At 26.6% G+C, this 22,292-nt stretch overlaps 2 protein-coding genes and 1 long non-coding RNA gene across 5 annotated transcripts; 2 read left to right on the top strand and 1 right to left on the bottom strand.

Moving 5' to 3' along the window:
* Positions 1–1,873: 1,873 nt before the first annotated feature.
* LOC107168446 (ribosomal RNA processing protein 1 homolog) lies at positions 1,874–13,162 on the top strand. Its single transcript, XM_015517857.2, has 7 exons — positions 1,874–2,216; positions 3,654–3,742; positions 6,054–6,362; positions 6,430–6,612; positions 10,495–11,919; positions 11,988–12,129; positions 12,638–13,162. Exons 1-6 carry the CDS (start codon positions 2,063–2,065, stop codon positions 12,096–12,098), a joined length of 2,271 nt encoding a protein of 756 aa, XP_015373343.2. The 5' UTR covers positions 1,874–2,062; the 3' UTR covers positions 12,099–12,129; positions 12,638–13,162.
* LOC149060915 (uncharacterized) lies at positions 4,056–5,480 on the top strand. Of its 3 annotated transcripts, none has more exons than XR_016189512.1 (3): positions 4,056–4,612; positions 4,715–4,854; positions 5,112–5,480. It is a non-coding gene; the product is annotated as an uncharacterized LOC149060915 (long non-coding RNA). The 3 variants fall into 3 exon arrangements; XR_016189511.1 differs by having other exon boundaries at positions 5,072–5,480; XR_016189510.1 differs by having other exon boundaries at positions 5,034–5,480.
* Positions 13,163–19,513: 6,351 nt separating the features above from the next.
* LOC149060914 (uncharacterized) lies at positions 19,514–22,270 on the bottom strand. The gene is made up of 3 exons (XM_089220049.1): positions 21,477–22,270; positions 20,767–21,011; positions 19,514–20,703 (listed from the first exon to the last, which is right to left on the bottom strand). The coding sequence occupies exons 1-3, from the start codon at positions 22,268–22,270 to the stop codon at positions 19,631–19,633; spliced, it is 2,112 nt and encodes a 703-aa protein (XP_089076175.1). The 3' UTR covers positions 19,514–19,630.
* Between the last annotated feature and the right edge of the window lie 22 nt (positions 22,271–22,292).

The following is a 22,292-nucleotide window of genomic DNA, read 5'->3' as shown; positions in this document are numbered from 1 at the left end:
GTATCCACTAAGTCGGCCCTAGTAATGCTAAAAGAAAATATCTCCCCGAACACCACCTGTTGAACTACATTTCGTAGTCAACCCCCACACCCTCCAACCTTGTCGTCACCAGTCCTGTATATCTTAGTCCGTGGACCGTGGTATAGTGACTTTATAGAGATAGTGTGGCCATGTACGAGAATGTTTTTGATTGGTTTAGAGATTTCGCCGCCATTAGTTTCCTATGATAACAACACTTAAAATATTTAAAGTAGTATTTATAAGTAGCGGGTATAAAATAAAATTATTTTTAGTTTTAGTTTTAAGTTAATATATAGATAAATATTAATTTCGGATTTACCATGTTTACTCCTAATTGTTGTTTTGTTGCTTATTATTTGGTTAACCTTAAAATATTTACATAAAAGAACAAATGTTTTTCACTGTTCATGGCAGTTTGCAGTGTATTTCTTTAAAAATTATTTTTACTGTTTTACATCATCATCCCTTGTTGTGTAGCCATCGGGTGTTAAAACTCCGACAAAAAAGGGTATTTAATGAAACATTTATCTAGAGACCCTATTAGGAATAAGCTTTGGATGGCCAAAATAAAAAAAGATAAATGGACAAATATTGACAATATATATGGACAATATTTTATATTATTTGTGGCTATATAATACATAGTATTAAAAAAAAGTCTAAATTATGTAAAAATTGTTTAAATTTTGTTGGATCTAATTCAAGTATTGATTGGGAGTTTACAAAATTATCCTAATAATTTTTTAATTTAAAATTATAATATAGGTTTGTATTCTAACAACTCATTTACCTCGCCACAAGCTCTACTTAATGAGGTAAATTAAATAATTTTAAACACTTTGTATCTATCTTAAATGTTAAATCTAAAAATAATTGAATTTATTATTTAAATAATAATTTGACTATTATAAAAAATAATTGAGAGATACTTAACGGTATTGTTTGATATTATATTAAGAAAAAAATATTTTTACACAGGAGCATTATTAATTACATAAATGATTTCAAGTATCAATCTAGTTATAAATGCATTAATTTATCATTTATTCTGAATTATTGATTTTTCATTTAACATATTTTACTCTTTTGTCCTGATTTAATTTAGGACAATGATACAAGTTCTCATTTCAAATTCTAATGTTTTTATGACCATTGTCATCTAAACAAAATAGAATAATAAAAACAGTATTAAGATGACTTTTATTCAAATGTATAGTTACTAACTACTGTAGTAGTGTAGACTACTCCTTTAATGAGTTTAATCGTTTAATGTTTAATGAGTATCTTATGGCCCACTAAGAAATTTAGGAAACTAATGGCGGCTATCAGTATACCTTATCAGTATGGCCCACGATTTAAGATAGTATCTATCTATAGTACTATCTTAAATCGTGGTATGGCCACACTATCAGCGTCTGCTCCATAAAGTCGCTATACTCGACGTGACCGGTAATAATTTAAAAAACTTTATATTATAAAATGTTGGGTTGTTTAACAACCTGTAACCATATTATCACAGCCTTAATATTATTCCAGGATATTGTGATTTGTGGTAATCGCCGGTACACTACACCAGGGTTTCTCAACTTTTTTACTGTGATTACCCTCTTTTTGAATTGCAATTTTTTAACGAGCCCCCTACATGTATTTTTTTATATACTTGTATGCCAGTACAGTATTAATTTTAATATATTTTTTGTGTTTTAAATATGTAAATCATACGCAATTCTAAATAATAAGTATGCGACCCCCAGTTTGAGAAACACTGCACTACATGATTAGTTGTGACGTTGTAAACCCGTCTTTACTTTTAAGGTTAGATCCAGTATCCACGGAATACGTATTACGACTATTACGTTTCTAGACTTCATAATTCATATTTTATTCATGCAAGCATGTAACACACGTGTTGTAACTTTTAAGTTTTTACTATTTTATAATTTGAACTATTGACTTATAAGTGTTAAAAACTATTGTAGACTTCATTCAGTGATCCCCTTTTTGTTTTTTAGTAATTCAAACAAATCTTTTTGAACGAGAAATGGCTTCTGAAACATCAGAAGACAAAGAGGATTTTGTGGCAAAAGCGATTGAATTCACGAAATTATTGGCATCAAATAATCCTAAAATTAGAAGTTTTGGTGTCAAAAGAATTAAAGAACTGTTTATGAAACATTCTGGAGACACTATTGATGGTTCGTTACATTTACATTTTAATCATTTTATTTCAATATTTATTATATACCTATAAGATATTTCATACCTCTAATGGTATTAAGTAATTTGACCTACTAATGAAATGTTTATTGAATATCGACATTTTTGATAAATATTTAAGTGTCGCAAAAGAATTGGTAGTGTATATTATCATTAAAGTGTTAATCAATTTTAAAACGAGATGATAAATACTGAATGAAATTCTGGTTTAAACACCAATAAACTTTAAAAAATAAATGTTTATATTACCTTTTGAAAACTATTAAATACTAAGTAATTTCTATAAAAAAAAAATAGATAGTCATGGGACTAGTTCTTGCTATAACTATTCTTAATTCAAAAATGTATAACGATTATCCTAAACACCTACATTAAACAAGTCAGATATAAAATATCAGGTCTTAGTATTTTACATTAAAGGCGTAAGAACAGTATGTTTTTGATTAGTTTAATATTTATTTTTTATTTTTATAACTCCAATACATCATGTAAGCCATAATTAGGGCTTGAAAGTTTTAGTAGTTTCATTATCTCAATTTATAGCAGATTGAAAACTAAATTCGATTTGTATTATGTCGAGTTAAAAAAAGTATAGTTAAAAATGCATATTTTGCATATTTCATCAATTTTAAAGAAACAGTGCTTATTTCTTAATTTTCATACACATATTATGCAAATTTATTATTTTCGAAAAAGATTGATTTTTTTTCTTTCTTAAACCATAGTTATTTATTGTTATTTTTTACCTTCTATTATTAAACTATTTTACAATTCACTTAAATGTCAAATACAAACCAGCTACGTGCCATATTTTAGTTTTCAATAACTTAATATTTTTTGTATATTAATAAATAATAATTAATTAATTAATAACAATATTATATGTTTTTGAATAATGAACTTAGATTAATGGTATGAATATTCATAAAAAATTGTTTGTGTATTTCAATTTTTTTCATGCATACTTTATAATTTTACAGGTTTAGCTCTTATAACTTCCAAACCCTACTTATATTATTAAATTATCACCTATTAGGCATTACCCATTTACCGGTCACCGCCTATTAAGTAACTTAAACTTAGCCTCTCGGTTTACTTCTTTGCCACGTCACCAAGAGTAAGTACTCACTAGGGCCTGCCTACCAGTGGTGTATCCAGTGGAGGGGGGGGGTCCAAAATCCCTCCCCCATGAATCTAAGATGACAAATTAACTTTTATATGAAATACAGTTTTGCTTTAACATTTTAACATTTTTTTAAATATTGACTTGTTGAACCACCCATAAAAATTTCTTGGCTATGCCACTGCATTCTACTATCCTAATTTTAGATCAATAGCCAGAGTTGAAGCTGTGTATTGTTGATTTTACAGTTGATATTCAATACCTATTAATTATTACTTATGTTTTTTTTTAGCATTTCAATCGAATGATTATTTGATTATATGGAAAAGATTGTTTTACTATATGTGGATGTCTGATAAATCACTACAAGTACCACCTCAAGTAAATAATATTTTGTTTTTCTTAATTAAACATATGTATACATCTATCAATTTGACATAAAATGCCATATTAAATACTTAAGATTTCAGAATATTTAGGAATTATTCATGATTTTTTTATTTTTAAGCTTCATTAATTAGTAATTTAAATTTAAAATTCTATTACCTATTTTGTAGAAAAACGTTTTATATTTATAGAAAAATATTTTAAGATGCTTATATCTAGTGTATTTGTATAGCATCGTCAAAATAGTGGACACTTTTTAAATTAGTGATGCAAATATTTTATCACCTATACATCTGTACCGCAGAAGTCAACTAACGCAAGTCCATTTTTTGACATTTTGAGTTAGTTATATAATCAGAATGTGCGATTTATGATATTTTTAAAGGTATTAAAACGTAAGTCCTATGTACAATAAATGCAAAGTTACCTAGAAGTATACTAACTTAAGTCCTAAACTATGATAGAAGCATTGAAACGTAAGTCCAGCATGATAGTTTACTTCTGGGTCAAAATAGTAGGACGAAATAATAGTGTTGGAGTATACAAACGTAAGTCCCTTTACGATACTTTACCTCTAGCACTGATAAGAATGGCACACTGCTAACATCACATGTTTTTCTTATCGTAAGTCCATTTATCAATCAGTAATCAACCCGCCAAATGTAATATTTTTATCATATTTATATTTTTTAATATAAATTATTGATTATAAACGTCATTATCGTTTATTTTGTTAGATGATTAAGCATAAATTTGTTATAAATTATATTTTATTAGCTATTTTATAGTATAATATTGTATATTTTACGTTTAAGAATGCAATGCATTTTTAAACTAGCTACAAATGAAAAAGGTGTTCATGATGTAAGTATAAATATTAATTTCATGAATAGTGTTTATTATCAAAAAAGGCTCTTATTAATTATTTTTATAATATTATATGAATTATTGTAATATTAATTATAGGTATTTAAAGACACACATATTATGTATGACTGCTCAATACCAACTACTGTTAGCATGGTACATACAACAAATAATATCAATAATGGTGATGATGTTCTTACTCTCAGTAATTTACTAATTTACCAGTATACAGTATAACAGTAAGAAACCATGTTTAGTAATAAAGAATCTTTGTCTTTCATCTACCTAAAACAATAAAAAAATTAATATTACTAATACTAATTTCATATCATAATAATATTTATTATATCAGAATAAATAATAAATATTGTTATGATATGAAATTAGTAATAGTAATAGTAATTTTTTATTGTTTTAGGAAGATGAGAGATACAAAAATATTAATGTTTAAAACAGACTTCGCTGAAAAAGAATTTAAAACTGTGTCATTAAACAGAACAACTAGAAGTTCAGTTTGGCCAGAACATTTACCACAAGTAACAAGTGAGCCTAAGCCTATAAGTAAATTAAAATACAAAGATTTACAAACAGCTCTTAAATGGGTGCCAAGAATATTTCATGACTTTTATACAAACATGAAATATGATGATAAAATTGCTGATTATCCAGAATAAAACTAGTCAGTTATTATAATAATAAGAACTAAATAGTCATTAATCATTACTATGTTATTTTATAAAAAAAAGTTTCCTATTTATGTTAAAGTATTATAATATAAATTTTAATTTTGTTTTAGTTGTGTTCTTATGTTATTTAATTATATTATGTATTATTATTATATTGTTATGAAATAATTATATTTTAATCAGAGCAAAAGTGATTTTAGTTTATATAGTTAACAATTGAATTAAAAAAAAAAAGTATTTTAAAATGTTTTAAAATATTTCAATAAAAGTTAAATGTTATTTTATAAAAAAAAGTTTCCTATTTATATTGAAGTATTATAAAATAAATTTTAATTTTGATTTAGTTGTGTTCTGTTCTTATGTTATTTAATTATATTATATTGTTATGAAATAATTATATTTTAATCAGAGGAAAAGTGATTTTAGTTTATAATGTTAACAATTGAATTTAAAAAAAGTATTATAAAATGTTATATATAATGTTATAAATATATTTCAATAAAAGTAAATATATTGTATTAGTATTTATAAAAAAATTTTGATGAAATATGTTCAAAAATAAAGACACAGAAAAACAATTTTACCAAAAATCCATGTTAAAAACTTTGTTTTGCCTCTCCTGAAAAATCTACTTTTTGTGACTTGCGTTAGTTGACTTCTGCGGTACAGACATGTTTATTATACATACTTATAAATTTTATAATACTATGTATGTATCATACTTCAATACAGTTTTGAAATACATTTTTCAGGAAAATGCTTTTGAAAAAATAAGTAAACTTATCCATAGTTGTACTTCTTATCAGGGTAAAATATTTTTTATGGATGCATTTTTTCTTACCATCAAAAATGATTGGATGTCAATAAGTGAGCATCGTATTGATAAATTTATGATGTTGGTGAGGCGTTGTATGAGACAATTACTATTTACCTTAGTCAATTGTGATTGGAACTTGGAATATATTAATTTATTTAATGAAGCTCTGTATAGAACCCTCAAGTCATTCACGCTTAGTCTAAGAACTCGTTTACAAGAAATTTTTTTAGAAGAACTTGCTAGAGTATGTATTTGTTTGGTTTTTTATGTACTTAATTATTAAAATTTTGCTATACATATATTTTTTTTAGGTATGTAGAAGAAAAGTGCCTTTTGATGCATTGGTCATTATTTTAAATTCATTCCTACATTTCATTTCTGAGGTCAATGATTTTATGTTAATCAAAGAAGTTAACCAAAATGTACCAAAACATCTTCTATCTCAATTTCCTGATTTAAAAATGGTAGAAACTAAGTTTCAAGCTCAGCATGAAGTGAGTATCATTAACTATTTTTATTTTACTACATTTTTTATTAGTGATATAACCCATACTGACATTTATAAAAATTAATATATTTACAAAGCTGAACAAAACAATTAAAATATCTTATTAATCTATAATGATTTAAAAATAAAATGTATAAATCAGTAAAATTAAAAAAAAAAATTGTTTTTGATTAAATTATAATAATACATTTTATCATACTTTTATAACATCAATATTTATCACTACTTAAAATAGCTAAAAATAGTTTATTAAATACATATATTTGGGGTTCCCAGAATTTTTTTTCCACGGTGCCTTTTTTTGGACCAAATATAGTCTTGCTGTGAATACCATGAAAAACAGGACAAAAAATACTTATCAATAACAAATTTTTGAAAAAAAATTCTTTACATTATGAATTATTTATTATGGGGTGTAGACCGCGATGCACAGTTTTGAAACTGCTGACATAGATATTATAAAACAAATTATTGTTTTAAATAATAATGCTAATTATATATAATATATACATAATTAACAGTGTTGGGTAGTAACACTTTACTGTAACAAAGTTACTTTTTATGTAATTTCAATACAATTATTTTCAAAAAACGAAAATGTGATATAAATTACTTTTGATAAGTAATTTCTTTACTCTATACTAGGGATCTCCCACCTTTTTTTATGACGGGCCAAATTTGATATACGCTTTGGCATTGCAGTCCAAAATCCCAAAATTTTTGGAGGAATAGATAGATTATGAAATTGAGAAATAAATAAGAATTTATTAGATTTATTTAAAAAAATGTATGTTTATTTATATATTTTTTTTTATTTTATAATTCAAAATTTGTTTTATTATGATATGAGTAAGTTACTTAGTGAGACGTTTGGAACTGCTTGATTTTAAAATGTCTTAATAGTTTGCACCAAACTTCTTGGTTCCAATTAACAGCGTAACTTGTAAATATTTGTCACTTAAGTTAGTTCTGTTCTTAGATTTGACGTATTTCATTTTTGAAAACGTCTGCTCACATAAGTATGTTGAGCTAAATTACAGTGTTGGGTAAATTACTTTTAAAAAGTAATAAGTTACTTTACTCGTTACTTAGAGAGAAATGTAATAAAGTTACTTTATTCGTTACTCTAATAAAATTGTAATGAAATTACTTTACTTTTCAAATTGATGAAAAGTAACTCATAACTTTTTCGTTACAAAAAAAAAATAAATATTTTTAAATATATTTTAACAATATTATCATTGTGCCTGGCAATAATGTTACTTGAAATACATTACCTATAGTAAATAGATATAATTTGAAAAAAAAATCAATATAATACAATATTATTATTTTATATTTATTTATGTTTTAAATTAACTTTACACAATATTGTATCTTCAAAGTTGTCACTCATACGCAACCTTTTTTTAGTACAAATGTCCCCTGAAACACAAAATAATCGCTCTACAGTAGCACTGGATAGTAAAGCTGTGTTGTATTTAATAAAAATATTCTTTACTAATGTCATTGAATTCAAAATTGTGAGATCAGCTGTATAAGGAGCTTTAAGAGGACGCCACACCCGCATGTGTTGTCTTCGTCTTTTAAGTGCGTAACATGACAAATTTTATGCTCAGCAGTTCCAATTTAGCTCCGTTAGTTTACAACTTAGAGTAAATTGACCTCTTATAAGAATTAAAGATAACATTATTATCTAGGTTTTCACAGAGGCTTTTTATTATATTTCAATTTTAAAGCGAGTTATGAGTATTTTAAGATATACAAGTAATTCACAGTTTTAAAAATACTCATAAGTTGCTTCAAAATTGAAAAATAATAAAAACCCTCTGTGAAAACCTAGATAATAATGTTACCTTTAATTCTTATAAGAGGTCAACTAACGGAGCTAAATTGGAACTGCTGAGCATAAAATTTGCCATGTTACGCTCTTGAAAGACGAAGACAATACATTCGGGTGTGGCGTCCTCTTAATAAATATATAATATAGTATATTACTATACTACATTGGTAAACATAATAATACCCGCATTATAGACATATTTTTTTTTTTAAATTCGCAAAAGGTAGGTACTTAATAATTCGAAACTGTAACGCATTATTCAATAGAAATTACTTATCAAAAGTAATTTCCATTACATTTTCGTTACTTGGAAATAATTCTAATGAAATTATGTTACGCTTTACAAGCAAAGTAACGCATTAATTTAGTTACGTTACTACCCAACACTGGGCCTAAATATTGACATCATTTCACATGCATGTTTTTTGAGATTTGGAAATGATTCCTCAGGCAACATGGCGTAAAATTATTGGAGACTGGATTCCTTAAAATTGTTTGATATGAGTTCTATAACTTCAAGCTGGAGCTCTGTCGGTAAAGTTTCTATTTTTATGGCAAAAGGATTTTCAAAAATTTGAATACGGTCTTCTGCACTTTCAAAATCTCTAAACCACGTCTGGAACTGCTCATTTAAGTAGGCGAGAACTCCAACAGCAAAATTGGTAGGGAATTCTTCATCATTTCAAGTTTCAATTTGTTGTATGTTGCACTGTTGAGTTAGTAAATTCTGTTTTAATATTTCAAACTTGTCTGATCGTAGTTAACCAGATAACTCGTTATATGTAGATATGTGCTTACTTTTATGATGTCTACCAATATTACATTCTTTCATAACAGCAACATTTTCCTTGCAAATAACGCATAAAGCAACATTGTTTTGTTCAATGAAGAAATAGTCATAATTCTACTAGAATTTAGTAATTTAGGGTTGTACAATGTTCAATTTTAAAATGCATATTAATCATCAATGTATTTACAATTCACTTTAGAATATAACATTATTCTTTTAGTTAGTACTAAGTATTTAATGTAAAATGATAAATCAAAATATTTTCATTGCAGAAATGCAGCGTTATAAATTATTATAGTCATTTGGTATTTAGAAGAAAGGGCTAAATTATAATTTAATTAAGTTAATAATAAGTTTTATATTAGACCGAATCACGATAAATATTTTTCAATTTTAAATGAATCGGAAAATGGAAAAAATTTCTTTTAAATAAAGATCGCGTATAACTCATACGGTATGAGTAATATAAGCTTGAAGATACTTTATTGTGTCAAGTTAATTTAAAAAACAAATGAATAACAATATTGTATTCTAATTAATAATGACATAGTAAAAATGTTTTTATTTATTTATTTATTTATTTATTTAATAGGTTAGTTTATTTTGTGAGTGTGTTATACTTACCCTATATAATAATCATTTACTATTAATTAGTACTATTATTTAATAGTTATAATTAACTGATATTGTTATGACTTATGTATTATACTAACTGTAAATTTTCAAACTATATAGTTTTACTATAGATAATGTAAGTTATATTATTGCTTTACAGGATTATAATTGCTAAATTTTTTTTTTTTAATGTTTGTAACGAGAAAATAATTTAGTTCCTTTTCTATCTGGAAAGTCAAGTAATTTCATCACAATTTTATTTGAGTAATGAGTAAAGTAACTTTATTAGCTATTACATTTATTTCTAATTCGTTTAATTAAAAAGTACCTTACCCAACACTGAACTAATTATGTACTTGTATTTATTAATTTATAATATTTCAAAATGATTGTAGTTTTACATATAATATTTACATAAATAAAAGGTACATTCTGTTCCAATAATTTAAAAATTATCCTAGATATATAGTTTGGTTTACTCATTTTTAATTTTTTAATTAAAATATAAAACAGTTAGTCAAATCGTTAATTTAAATCAACCTATAGTATATTATCTATGGATGTCTACTGTCTATATTATTATAGTTTCATAATTTAATTATTTTTAATTTTTATGTTAGATGAATAAACCAGGCGAATCATATGATGACATAAAATTGGTTAAAGGTGGCATATCAGATGACAATTTGAATGGAATAAATGACGAACAATTAGATCCTGGTGCTGGAAATGTAAATGATGAAATTCCTCAAATCAAATTCAATCCTAAAGACATAGCAAAGGTTTTGAATAAATATGTAACTGAAATTGAATATATTAAAAAGTGTTTGTTGTTAATAACTAAATTAATGAAATGTTACAATGGTTTGGGAGATGGTACACTACCCTATAAGCCAGAAGACTGGAAACTAAACAATCAAGTATTAAAGCAAAAAAAGAAAAAAGATTTATCTAAAATGGTAAAAGAAAAAGTTAAAAATGTTGAAACTGTTGATTCTAAGATTAAAAAAAATGGCCGTAAAATTAATGTTTATAAACGTCTTAAAAAACTTAATAATATGGATGAAATAATATTAGAACGTGGAAAAATTGGAACATTCTTGTGGAAAGTTAGCAAGTTTGATAATGTCAATACATTAAGAGATAATTTAAATTTAAATAGATCATGGACAGTATCAGAGGAAATGAAAAACGATGACTCTAATGCTAAGTGGATTAATGACGATGAATCACCTATTCTGGTGCCTGCTGGATTTAAGGTTGAAGTTTTAGAGACTCCAAAGAAAACACCAAAGAAAAAGGTTTCAACCCCAAATTTTAAATTTTTAACTATTGCTTCATCTGTAAAACGCAAAAATAAAAGTCCAGTTTTAATGTTCAAAATCAATAATGGATCTAACAAAAAAAATATGAAAAATCAAAATCCTGTTTTTATTAAAATTGATATGCGTAATGCAGGTCATAATAATAATTGGTTGGTATCCCCAAGTGATGGAGCGTCTACGTCTCAAATAATTAATAAAAGTTCTTCATCTGATAAGATTTGTTCGCCTAATATTGTGAATATGGTTCGTAACAATAGTTGGTCGGTATCCCCAAATGATGAAGCATCTACGTCTCAAATGGTTAATAAAAGTTCTTTTTCTGATAAGATTTGTTCGCCTGATATTGTAAATATGGGTCGTAACAATAATTGGTTGGTATTTGATAATAATGATTCTGAATCTAAGAAAGTTGAAAAAAGCAACAAACCTGATGAAGTGGAAAATTATATTTCATTAACATCTGTACCAGATAAGAGTTTCAAGAGCCCTGAAAGTGCTGAAAGCCCTAAAAGTCAAATTGATGAACAAAGAGTATTGCGACATAGAACAATTATAATTTCCAATAAAAAATCCGATGCACAAGATGAAGGTTCACCTAAAAGAAAAGTGGAAGAAACTTCAGCTTCAAAAGTTTCGCAAAAACGTACGAAGACAATTGCAGGAGAAGAAATAACCATGTTACAACCTGGAGACATTTTAAACATGGCACTTAAAAAAGTGGTAAGTTAAAATAGTTTTGTATTTTATTACTTTGAATTTAATTTGATAATTGTTTTTGTTTATTGAAGCAAAGTGAGGCTTTTGAGGATGGTTTTGGATCTCTTAGAAGAAGTCCTAGGCTGTCAATTAAAACTGATGCTGCTAAGAAAATAGTTGAAAACCAGTGTTGTGGAAAATAAAGATGTTCGTTTTATTAGAATCCGATTTTCTGTAAGACATTAAATGTTAAAGAGAACGTCAGCGCAAACTATTTACTTTCTCTCTCTGGCCCACACTCTACATCGACAAAACGTATTTACGAAGAATAATTTTTTCTATTTTTCTAAGTAATCTTGAATAAAATTACCTATTACAAAAAAAATTGAGAATAATATTTGTTAGGGAATGACATCAATTTGTCTTATATTGTCTCTTAAAAATTATCTCATCTTACAACATATTTTTATTGATATTGAAAGTCGAAACTCTAATATAAAGTCAAATAACAATAAAATATAACATTGATACGTCATTCCCTCAAAAATATTATTCTCTATATTTTTTAATGTGTGATTTTGCTTTAAGATTACTTAAAAACAAAAAAAAATGATTCTGCGTAAATATGTTTTGTGTATGTTGAGCTTGAATCAGAGAGAGAAAGTAAATAGTGCGTTGACATTGATTAAATTTCCGACAGAAAAGAAAATCAATTGTTTTTAATTATAACTACTTTTTTTAGATGTATTCTGGAAAATTAATCACTAACTAAGAGTTAAAGCTGATACACTTATCTTACAGTTTCAATAGGAAGTATATTTCTCTATGATAGGCAGTAAAGATTAAAATAATTTTAAATAGTGTAATGTATAAATCATAATACATAATATTTAATATGTATTAATAATAATGTATAAGTAATGACAATAAGTACGGATTTTGAATATTGCTTTTTTTTTACTTTTTTAGTTTTTTTTTTCAATTTCAAAATCCGTATTCTAGATTAATGACTAATAACAGTAATAACAATATTAACAAATCAATTATAAATTATTATCAAAAAAAATGATTTTTATTATTAAATAAATAAAATTTAGTTTTAATGTACTTATAAATTATAATAAATAAGATGTCATTTTCTTGTGGCAGTTTATAATAAAGTGTGTAAGATTTTGCTACATTTCCAAATTACTTTATCCTATTTTAAAATTTGATTTGGGTGGGGCTGGGGAAATGTACGTTATTTAATACAGCTTTTATAATAAACTAGCTATAGCCTATAGCTTATAATAGTAGCTGATTCTGCACTGTCTTGCAAGCCACGGATTGTTCGTGTCTCCATGAAATACAAATAGGTATCTTCTGTGAATTTACCTTGGTCTAAAATTCGTTTAAATGCTTACTACGCACGATAGAAAAAGTATAAAATAAAAAAAATATATTAACAAAGATTTCTTTACAAGGGTTTAATAATTTTTTTTCCTATTGTAAATTTTCAATATCATATTAAAATAATCAAGTAGTCATAGTATAATAGTATATCCTCTATTTCTATATATTATTTTAAAAATAAAAATAATGTAAACTATACAAAAATGTATTATTTTTACTGTTTTTAATTTTATAATAATAATGTAAATTTATATTTTATAACTTTCTCCTATATTAGAGAATTGAAAATAAAGTGATCATTTCTTCAAAAGTTGTTTTACCCAAGCACTTGTAATTTCTGATATAACTGTAAATAATTTTAAACCTTTATTTATTCATAGTTGACTTTAAATATTTTTTTGAAAATATTAATATTTAATGTTATTTTTCGAATTATTGATGAGAGCATTAGGTATATATTTTTGAGCTGTAATATTTGATTTTAACAGAGAGTTAGGTTTAGGTAGGTATATTAATAATTAAAATATATAATATAAATTTATTTAGTTTTTAATACAATTAAAATACTCAATAAGAATATATATCAATATATAAATATGCCGCCCCGGACAACAGAGTATACTTTTCTCTCTAAATGCGTGCCTGATTATGTAGGTACCTTTAAAAGTTAAAACGTTGATTTTTTAAAATTTTGCTTGGAAAGATTGTTGGAGTTCTAAATATATATTATAATCAATTAATAATAAAATGTTAATGTTAGTTATTTTACTATATATACATGAAGTAAACAGCCATGCTTCGTTAGCATATAACGAAGTAGACGATTTTAAACCATAAGTGAATACAAAAAACACGAAAACAAATAATATTTTAATAGCCACATGCTATTATGCTAACATGGTAAGGTTAGTGTTTGATGGACCACTAATGACATTTTAACGACCCTTAATACTTTTACCCCACTTTCTTGAAGCATACAATTTTTACAGGATATTTGTGTAAGCAACAAAATATTCAGCAGTATCACGTCCAATTTATACCCGCGTATATGTGTCCATCCGATTTATTGTTACTCGGTGTGATCTACTATATAAATTATTACGATTTATTTTAAATTCCATAGGAATAATATTTTTTAAGAAGCGTTTATCGATTCGTGTCCGTCATGTTTTCAACTTCGAATGCCTGTTCAAATTTCGTGCGTATCGCTGTTAACAACTTTGAAGTAACGATACACGAGTGTACTGGATATTTTAATACCGCAAATATGATAGCATTCAACACTGAAAACCATGGACAGAAGATTCAATTTTTCGCCAAAGTATTTGCCAAAACGTATGGGGAAAAAATTCAAGAAACATTTTATAACGGACCATACCCAAACGCAATAGGTACATATTATCATCCAATCGTGTTTTTATATGCGTGTATAATATATTCCGAGGATCTTTACATCAACTCTGTTGCATTTATCATCAAATATTTTAACGCTTCCTGCGATCGTAAGTTACAATTTAATCGATTATTAAGACTTTGCGAACAGTCTTTCATTACGTTGGAACACAACACTCAATTAGGGCTATGGCGTATAGAACATTCCGGACTCAATTTAGTTGTAAGTGAAAATATTTGGATTAACGTCACGGAATTTAGTAAAAGCAATTTCGAAAACAAAATAATCGATTTTGAAAAACTTACATCATTCAAAAGTATTTCCAACTACATGACTGAACGTTTAGGAAAATCTCCAATACAAAATATTGATGGGTACCAAACGATTTGGAACGGTACATACTATCACCCGATACTTTTTCTGAAAATGATAGCCTTGATCAGCGGTGAATTTTATATTAAAGTATTTTGTATAGTTTTTGGAGAAAGCGCTAATCGTAATATCTTAGAAATTGACCTAGTCGAAACACTTCCACTTGAATCAATTCCATTTATCAAGATCGAATCGGTTGAGGAACCCACAAATACTTTAAATGTATCATATGTATCGTCAGATGTATTATCAAGTCAGGAGTTCAATGCAAATGGATATCAAAAACCATCTACGTCGGCACTCGTGGTACCCCAAAAAACATCAGAATTAGTAAGTATTGAATTTTTAAAAAACAAATTAGTTACAACTGATCGTTTGATGAAGAACACATCATCGTTATTGAGCGAAATGGACCAAGAACTAAATCACGTAAGAACAAAATATTCAATACTTTGGAAAAAATATCAATCATTGAAGCGGCTTTCGAATCGTATTTACAATCCAAAACAGACGATGAATATTGACATCGATAATATTGTCTGCAATATTCAAACGCTGTTGGTTGTACGGTTAAAATCCGGAACAATACACGGGTTTCAAAAACCTCTCGGAAATCTGATGAGTACTGTAACACAAAATATTCACACTATACAATCTTTCGATTATTGGTATCTCATCGATCTTTCTACATCAGATTTTAGTCGTCTCCAAGATTATATGCGCATTACATACGGGAACGGGAAATGTGATGTAGAATCTTCGGATTCAGAGTTAATTGTGAATAATCCTACAAGTAATTTCGAAGACATTAACAAAAGTATTTTAAATTTTCTAATCGATTTTCCCCAATTCACTAAATTAGATATAAACATTTTTAAAAACAAATTTGAAAAAACTCACTTCGAAATAAATACATCTATTTTGTCAACAATTATTAATAAACTATATAATTTTGTTATCAATTATTTATACATTAATGATGTATAATATGAGTATACGGCATAACTATGGTATTTTACATTCTTTTAGAAGATCTGATTGAAATGAAAAAAAATCACATTAGTTTTAATTGTAGAAGCCCACAATTAATAAGCGTCTTGATGGGCAAGCATGGCGCCGTCCGTTTCAATCAAAACTTCAAACTCTTACACATAAATTTAATTTATCATGCTACTTAGTGATTAGTATTAATGAATATGTCTCGTATACGTCATGTCTACGGTCGTATACTCGTATGTGGATAAGTACTTATCTCAAAAAAAAAAAAAGAATCGTTTAATACGTTTAATATTTAGTGTGAATTTATGTGTATTAATTTTTTTATTTTTCTACAACAGTACAACTAAATTATTTATACAACGATTTTTTTTCGAATGTTTTGTATTAGGAGGTTAATTAATACATCACTACCTATACTATCCTCTACCTATTTAATTTTAGAAGTGTAAGATTATTAACATTTATATTATACCTATATTATATTGTTCTTATAACATGCAAAAAAATTGTACTATTGCTTATTTTTTTTTTTTTTATCAACTATCGTTTGAATTTTTTTATGTATATCATTGATATATTTTAATTATATTATAATGCTTTTTTTTTATTTTTAATACATTTCGTGGTTTTGTTTTTTTAAGAAATGACAAATTTCGTATTTGACAAAATAGAAAAAGTAGAATTTTAAACGACAAAAAGTTTGCTACTAGGTACTTTAGAGTTTATACAATATAGCTAATAAGTAATCACAGCTTTGTATAATTATTTCAACGTCTAGATAATATTCTTTCAAATAATTGATTTTGCTTAAGCTATTGCCTACTTGTAACAGCAACTATATTTTTTGAAAAATATGGAGCCTTTATGGCTACATTCATGATTTGGTTTCAAATTTGCATAAACCATAATGATTTAAATGATTGGTCTGAGCTTGGAATTTAAAGTAAACTATAACTAGTAAAAAATGTACGAAATAGACTAGAATAAACCTGAATTAGACATTAGTGATAGGTTCTTGCATAGAATTATTCTTATTTTTATATTATATGTATCTATTTATTGTGTTATTAATTATTTTTTGGTACATACATTCTGGTTGACCCTTTTAAAAGTCTAGTAAAATGGGTCCATTTAAAATTTTATATGATTACAATAAAATTGTTTGTAGGTACTTACTTTTAAAAGATAAAAAGTATTATTAATATTTAAAAACAATATGTTTCGTCATAGAAGGCAAACCTGGTAAGTTTAAAAAAATACTCATACCTATAATGTATCTAATTTTAAAATTTTACTCATTTTATAATATTACATTTCCTTGTTATTCATATAAATGAATAGCACAATGTTAAAAAATGACGTATTACCTTTGTAATGATTTATTCCAAGGCAGTTAAAAAAAAAAAAAATTGTAAACAACATATATTTTGTCGTTGATATCAAATATTTTACTCTAAGTTGAGAACTAATATTGGACATTTCAATAATATAATAATAAAGAAAGATGTATATCTAATCCCAATAGGTATAATTAATTATTTTGAAAACTTAATATATTGTATAATAATAAATAATAATCCTTGCTAGGTATACCAGTTAAGTATCAGGTAAGTAAAATATATTACCTAATTAGGTAAACCAGACCTTTCATTATACAAATTTATTCTTGGAATAACTAAGTGTCTAATATTATTTGTTTGTATGTTAGAATATTATATTATTGAGTTTATTTAAATTAATTTGTAAATATTGAAGGCAGCAGAGGAGTAGCATTGTTAAAATAGAGCCTCATTTGCTGTCAGTTAAACAAGAAAAAAAAAGTGTTTAATATTATTAACATTAAAATCCCATAATCATAGGCGTATAATGGTGGGGGATAAGGGGGCTATAGCCCCTCCCACACGCAGAAATTTGTTTAGCCCCTTGTGTAAAAGCTTACTGTTTTATACGTGATACGTCCATATGTGAAAGATCACTTTCAGTAATATGGCAAATAAAAACATGGCTACAAAATTCTGTGACTAATGATAGATTTCAAACTCTATCGTTTCTACATATTGAAAGGGACTTAGCTGATAATATTAAATCTGAAGAGGTTTTAATATATTTGCCTAAAAAAGCAGGCGTTTAAACCTTATATTATAGTAATCATTTCCTATTTAAAGTGTTTTTTTTATATATTTAATTCAAATACAAAATATGTACCTATTTGATAATAATATGATGTATAGTGTATTATTTTTTTATATTTTACTTAATCAAGTCCTTCTTCAATCCTTTTGGTATTTTATTCCTTTATATTTTTCTATAGCTATCTATATTTGTAGAATGTATGTTCTGTATCTCTATACCTAAATCATAATAGCCTTTATGCGAAGTAGTTCGCAAGAGGTTGCGGCATCATCGTTGATACCAGAAAAAGACTATAGCCGGCCCCCCTCTCCTAAAAAAAATCACGCTACGTCTATGCCCATAATTTTACCTTATTTTGTACTACTTTTTCACGAATACACCACACCAGCTTAAAAAGTTAAAAAAGATACCATACCATGTAACAGAATTATAAACGATTTGTTATTAAGAATTAAGAATTTTTTAAAAACTTCAACTTTAAACCTTAGTAAAAAATTGTATTTTTAATATTTTAACGAATGTGGATATTTGTAAAAAGTGTCTTTAGACACTAATCAAATCAGCACCTATTTTATATTTACTATGTATATGCCACACTTCGTCATTACTCAATGTTACATTAAACTCTATTTGTCTATTCAATACCTAATAATTTACGAGATAATTAACTTACTTGAAGTAAGAAAAGTAAGTTTTTTCGTATTTAGTAAAATAGCAGCTTAGCACAATCATTTCATAAATCGTGTTATCGAGTAAAAACTATCGAAGTACCCGATGGCCGATAGCATTAAATTTAAACTATCTTTTCGATTATTAATTCTATCAGCTACTTATATTCATAGAGTAAGTACCCAGTGTGCACTATAGTGGATTATACATTTATAAACTCTAAATCAACGGTGGATTCTTAGTTTATTTTAAGTTTGGTTTATTTGACATTGATTCAGCGTTGTTTAAATTGTATAATTTTAGTTTACAATTAAACGGGAAATAAGTTTTGACTAAGCGGTTATTCAACGTTGAATATTTTATAATAATATTTGTTTAAAACCTAGTGTTCAAATTGTGAACTATAATATTTTTAATATCCTTATCAGGATTTCTATATCACCGATCATCTAAAAAAAAAAATATTAGCCTGTATGGAGTTGAATTTTTCATCTTGATTCCAAAAAATGTAATATTTAATTTTTTTAGCAATAACAGTTTGTAAGTTTTAAGTAAAATAAACTATATGCTATTTATGGCACAATACGTGAAAACAATTCAAAAGATTTGTGGCATTTGTGAATTGTTTTCATATAGGTAGTATAATAAATACGACAATGATTTCATCAAAAAACTATTATGATTTCAAGTTTATTTTTCAATATTTTTGGAAAAAGATAATATTGCTGTAATAATAAAGGTAGGTACAATTTTATTTACAATCTATAAAACTTATTTTTATGAATGTAGTATTTTAAAAACTATATAACTTTCATTGTTTGAAGAAACGTTTGGCACGATACATGCTTTATGTATATTAGACATATTATCTAATATATAATGTTCTATTGCTCCTAAATAGTTACATAAGTACACACCAACGTTAATTGATGAAACATTAATACCATCAGAGCTTCCAAAAAATTCATTTATGCATTGAAATCGTCTTCCTATAAAACTTGTTTTGAACTTGTTATTACTTTGAACTAAAATATTTTCTACAACAAAAATAAAGTAATTATTTATGTCATTATCCATTACAATTATGCAGTCGTCTCGATGAGTATATAAATGTTGTTGTTCTAATTTTCTTATTTGAATAGTAAAATGTTCAAATTTCATTTGCCTATATTGTTCACAGTTTGCAAGCTCACTGAATAGTGGTCCATTATTATGAATTTCTTTAAAAATTGGAAAATTGTTACTAGTTGGAAAATATTTTTCTTCCCTTGCTAACCTATCTTCAATAATTCTGTTGTACAATTCAGTTATTGCATATCTTCCAGATTTTAAGTACCTTTTTAATCGGCCTAAGAAATTTTCATACCAGAACGCATTAAATTGATTTATGTCTCCATACCTTAATACATCATTGGGAAGGTGAAGTAATGAATGCACATTGTATGAAATTAAAAATGTCCCATATACAATTCCAAAAGTGTCAACAAAATATCTTATTAATGTCTCTGCAAATTTATTCTCATCCTTATTTGTAGCTCTAGGTGATGAAAGTATACGCATTGCACAGTAAAATGCAATAAAGTTCTTGTAGATAGGATCCGGTACAATGTCTTTAAATATTAATGCCCCAGTATATAACATTATTTGCCTTAATTCAGTTGCCTTAAAATCATGATATTTGTTTAGTGACAACGGTATGCGAGCAAAATCTGTGCTCAAAAATGGTGCAATTGTTTCCATCCTTTTATTTATTTCCTTAATTTTTATTGAAGGAAGTCTTACACATCCAAATGATCCAGTTTGCTTGATCGACCCATTTACTAAAAGTCTAATTATCTTTTTCATAATACCTACAGTAAATAATAATATAATAATATAATATAATAAATATAATAATAATTGACATTATTTACCTAAACAGCATAAATGTAGGTAATCTAATGGAAAATTTGAAACCAAACCTAAAGATGGTATTAATAGTAAAGGTGTATCCCCTGTATGATGTTCTGGCTGCAATTTCTCACGAAATGATTTGTCGTCTCTTAAATTTGCATTGCCATCAGGAAAACACATACGATTCTCTGTATAATATCCTTCTTCTGTACATTTTTCACAAGCAAAATAAGCCATGTGTCCTTTGATACACTTCAAAAATGACCTATAAATTTAAAAAATGTACTTATAGGTAACGGTTTAAAATTATAAAGGAAGTAAATGTAACAGATACCCAAGTGTCAGTGGCATGCCGAGAAATGTGGTGACCCTGGGGTCTTTAAGAGACAGAAGCCCTCTTTAATACAGAAATTAATAATTATATTATAATAAATATATCTAATTGCCCATTTGAAAAACCGATGACTTTTATAGTTAGATAACCTATACAAGATAATAAACACTGCCGCTGTACATATTATTTTTGAAATATAAATAAAATTATTTTCAAAAAAATGTTTATTATTTTGTTTGATCTAATGAGAAAGATTCTGTGCCCCAACTTGAACATACTTTGGAGGCCCAGTAGCCCTAGCTTAAATACGCCACTGCTAAGTGTACACTTAATCCAGATAGTTTTTTAAGTTTGTGATGTGTAGGTAAGAGTATAATAATTAGTCATAATTCATACCTGGCAGGTGCATCAGCTATAAATCCCATAAGTTTGACATTATATATTTGATTATTTAACTCAAATCCATTATCTAAAATATGATTAATGTCTTCAATTAGTCGTTCCAAGTATTCCGTGACATTTCCTGGCTTTTTGTCCCCACAATAAACTCCAATCACAAATGGAAGGATTTGTTCAGTATCCAATTTTAGACCTCCCATAATTGGCCAAAATTCATGACCTAATATTGGTATTCCGTCTATTGCTATCCAAACAGGTAATACATTTAATTGTTGCAAGTGTGGATACTGTTGCAATAAGTGTGTTAAACCTTCTTTTAGTCCCAAATGAAAATATTGACCGTTTTCCATTTGAATTATAGATGCACTACCAGATTTAGGACAGTTTAATAGAGTTCTAGAATCTAATGGTAGATTCTTTAACTCATTGAAATCTTCAACATTGTGTAATAAGTGCAGTAATTCAGTTACTTTATTCCGTGGTATATTTCCATCAATAATTAAACGAGCTAATTTTTCTTTAAAAGTATATGTATTTAATACTGAAATGGGTGGTAAACATTGTACTACATTCTTATTAGGGTCTACGATATCATTTGGTTCAATTTGCAGTTGAGCAGACGATGTTATTTTATTGGTTTCCAATTCTATATGCTCTTCTAATGGTGATTGTGAATGATTCTGAGGTACTATACTTGAATGTTGGGTTATGGTTATTTTTTGATTTTGTAGTCGTCGTAACTGACTTGATCGCTCTAATAGGCGAGTTGGTATGTACGGTTTTTTTGGCATTTTTTCCTGTAGTTCGATACTT

Source organism: Diuraphis noxia, unplaced genomic scaffold, assembly GCF_037042655.1.
Source record: "Diuraphis noxia isolate RWA-SAM2 unplaced genomic scaffold, SU_Dnox_SAM2 contig0001, whole genome shotgun sequence".
Taxonomy (NCBI): Eukaryota; Metazoa; Arthropoda; class Insecta; order Hemiptera; family Aphididae; genus Diuraphis; species Diuraphis noxia.
Note: the sequence above shows the minus strand (reverse complement) of the source record. Positions and strands in the feature narration are given on the sequence as shown.

Bases quoted from the DNA above. Each gene is read 5' to 3' on its own strand.
- LOC149060914 (XM_089220049.1), bottom strand. From the start codon at position 22,270: ATGCCAAAAAAACCGTACATACCAACTCGCCTATTAGAGCGATCAAGT. The intron at 21,012-21,476 runs GTATGAATTATG...TTAAATTTATAG, and splicing joins ATAGCTGATGCACCTGCCAG to GTCATTTTTGAAGTGTATCA. The intron at 20,704-20,766 runs GTAAATAATGTC...TATTTACTGTAG, and splicing joins CCTACATTTATGCTGTTTAG to GTATTATGAAAAAGATAATT.
- LOC107168446 (XM_015517857.2), top strand. From the start codon at position 2,063: ATGGCTTCTGAAACATCAGAAGACAAAGAGGATTTTGTGGCAAAAGCG. The intron at 3,743-6,053 runs GTAAATAATATT...TACATTTTTCAG, and splicing joins CACTACAAGTACCACCTCAA to GAAAATGCTTTTGAAAAAAT. The intron at 6,363-6,429 runs GTATGTATTTGT...TATTTTTTTTAG, and splicing joins TTTTAGAAGAACTTGCTAGA to GTATGTAGAAGAAAAGTGCC.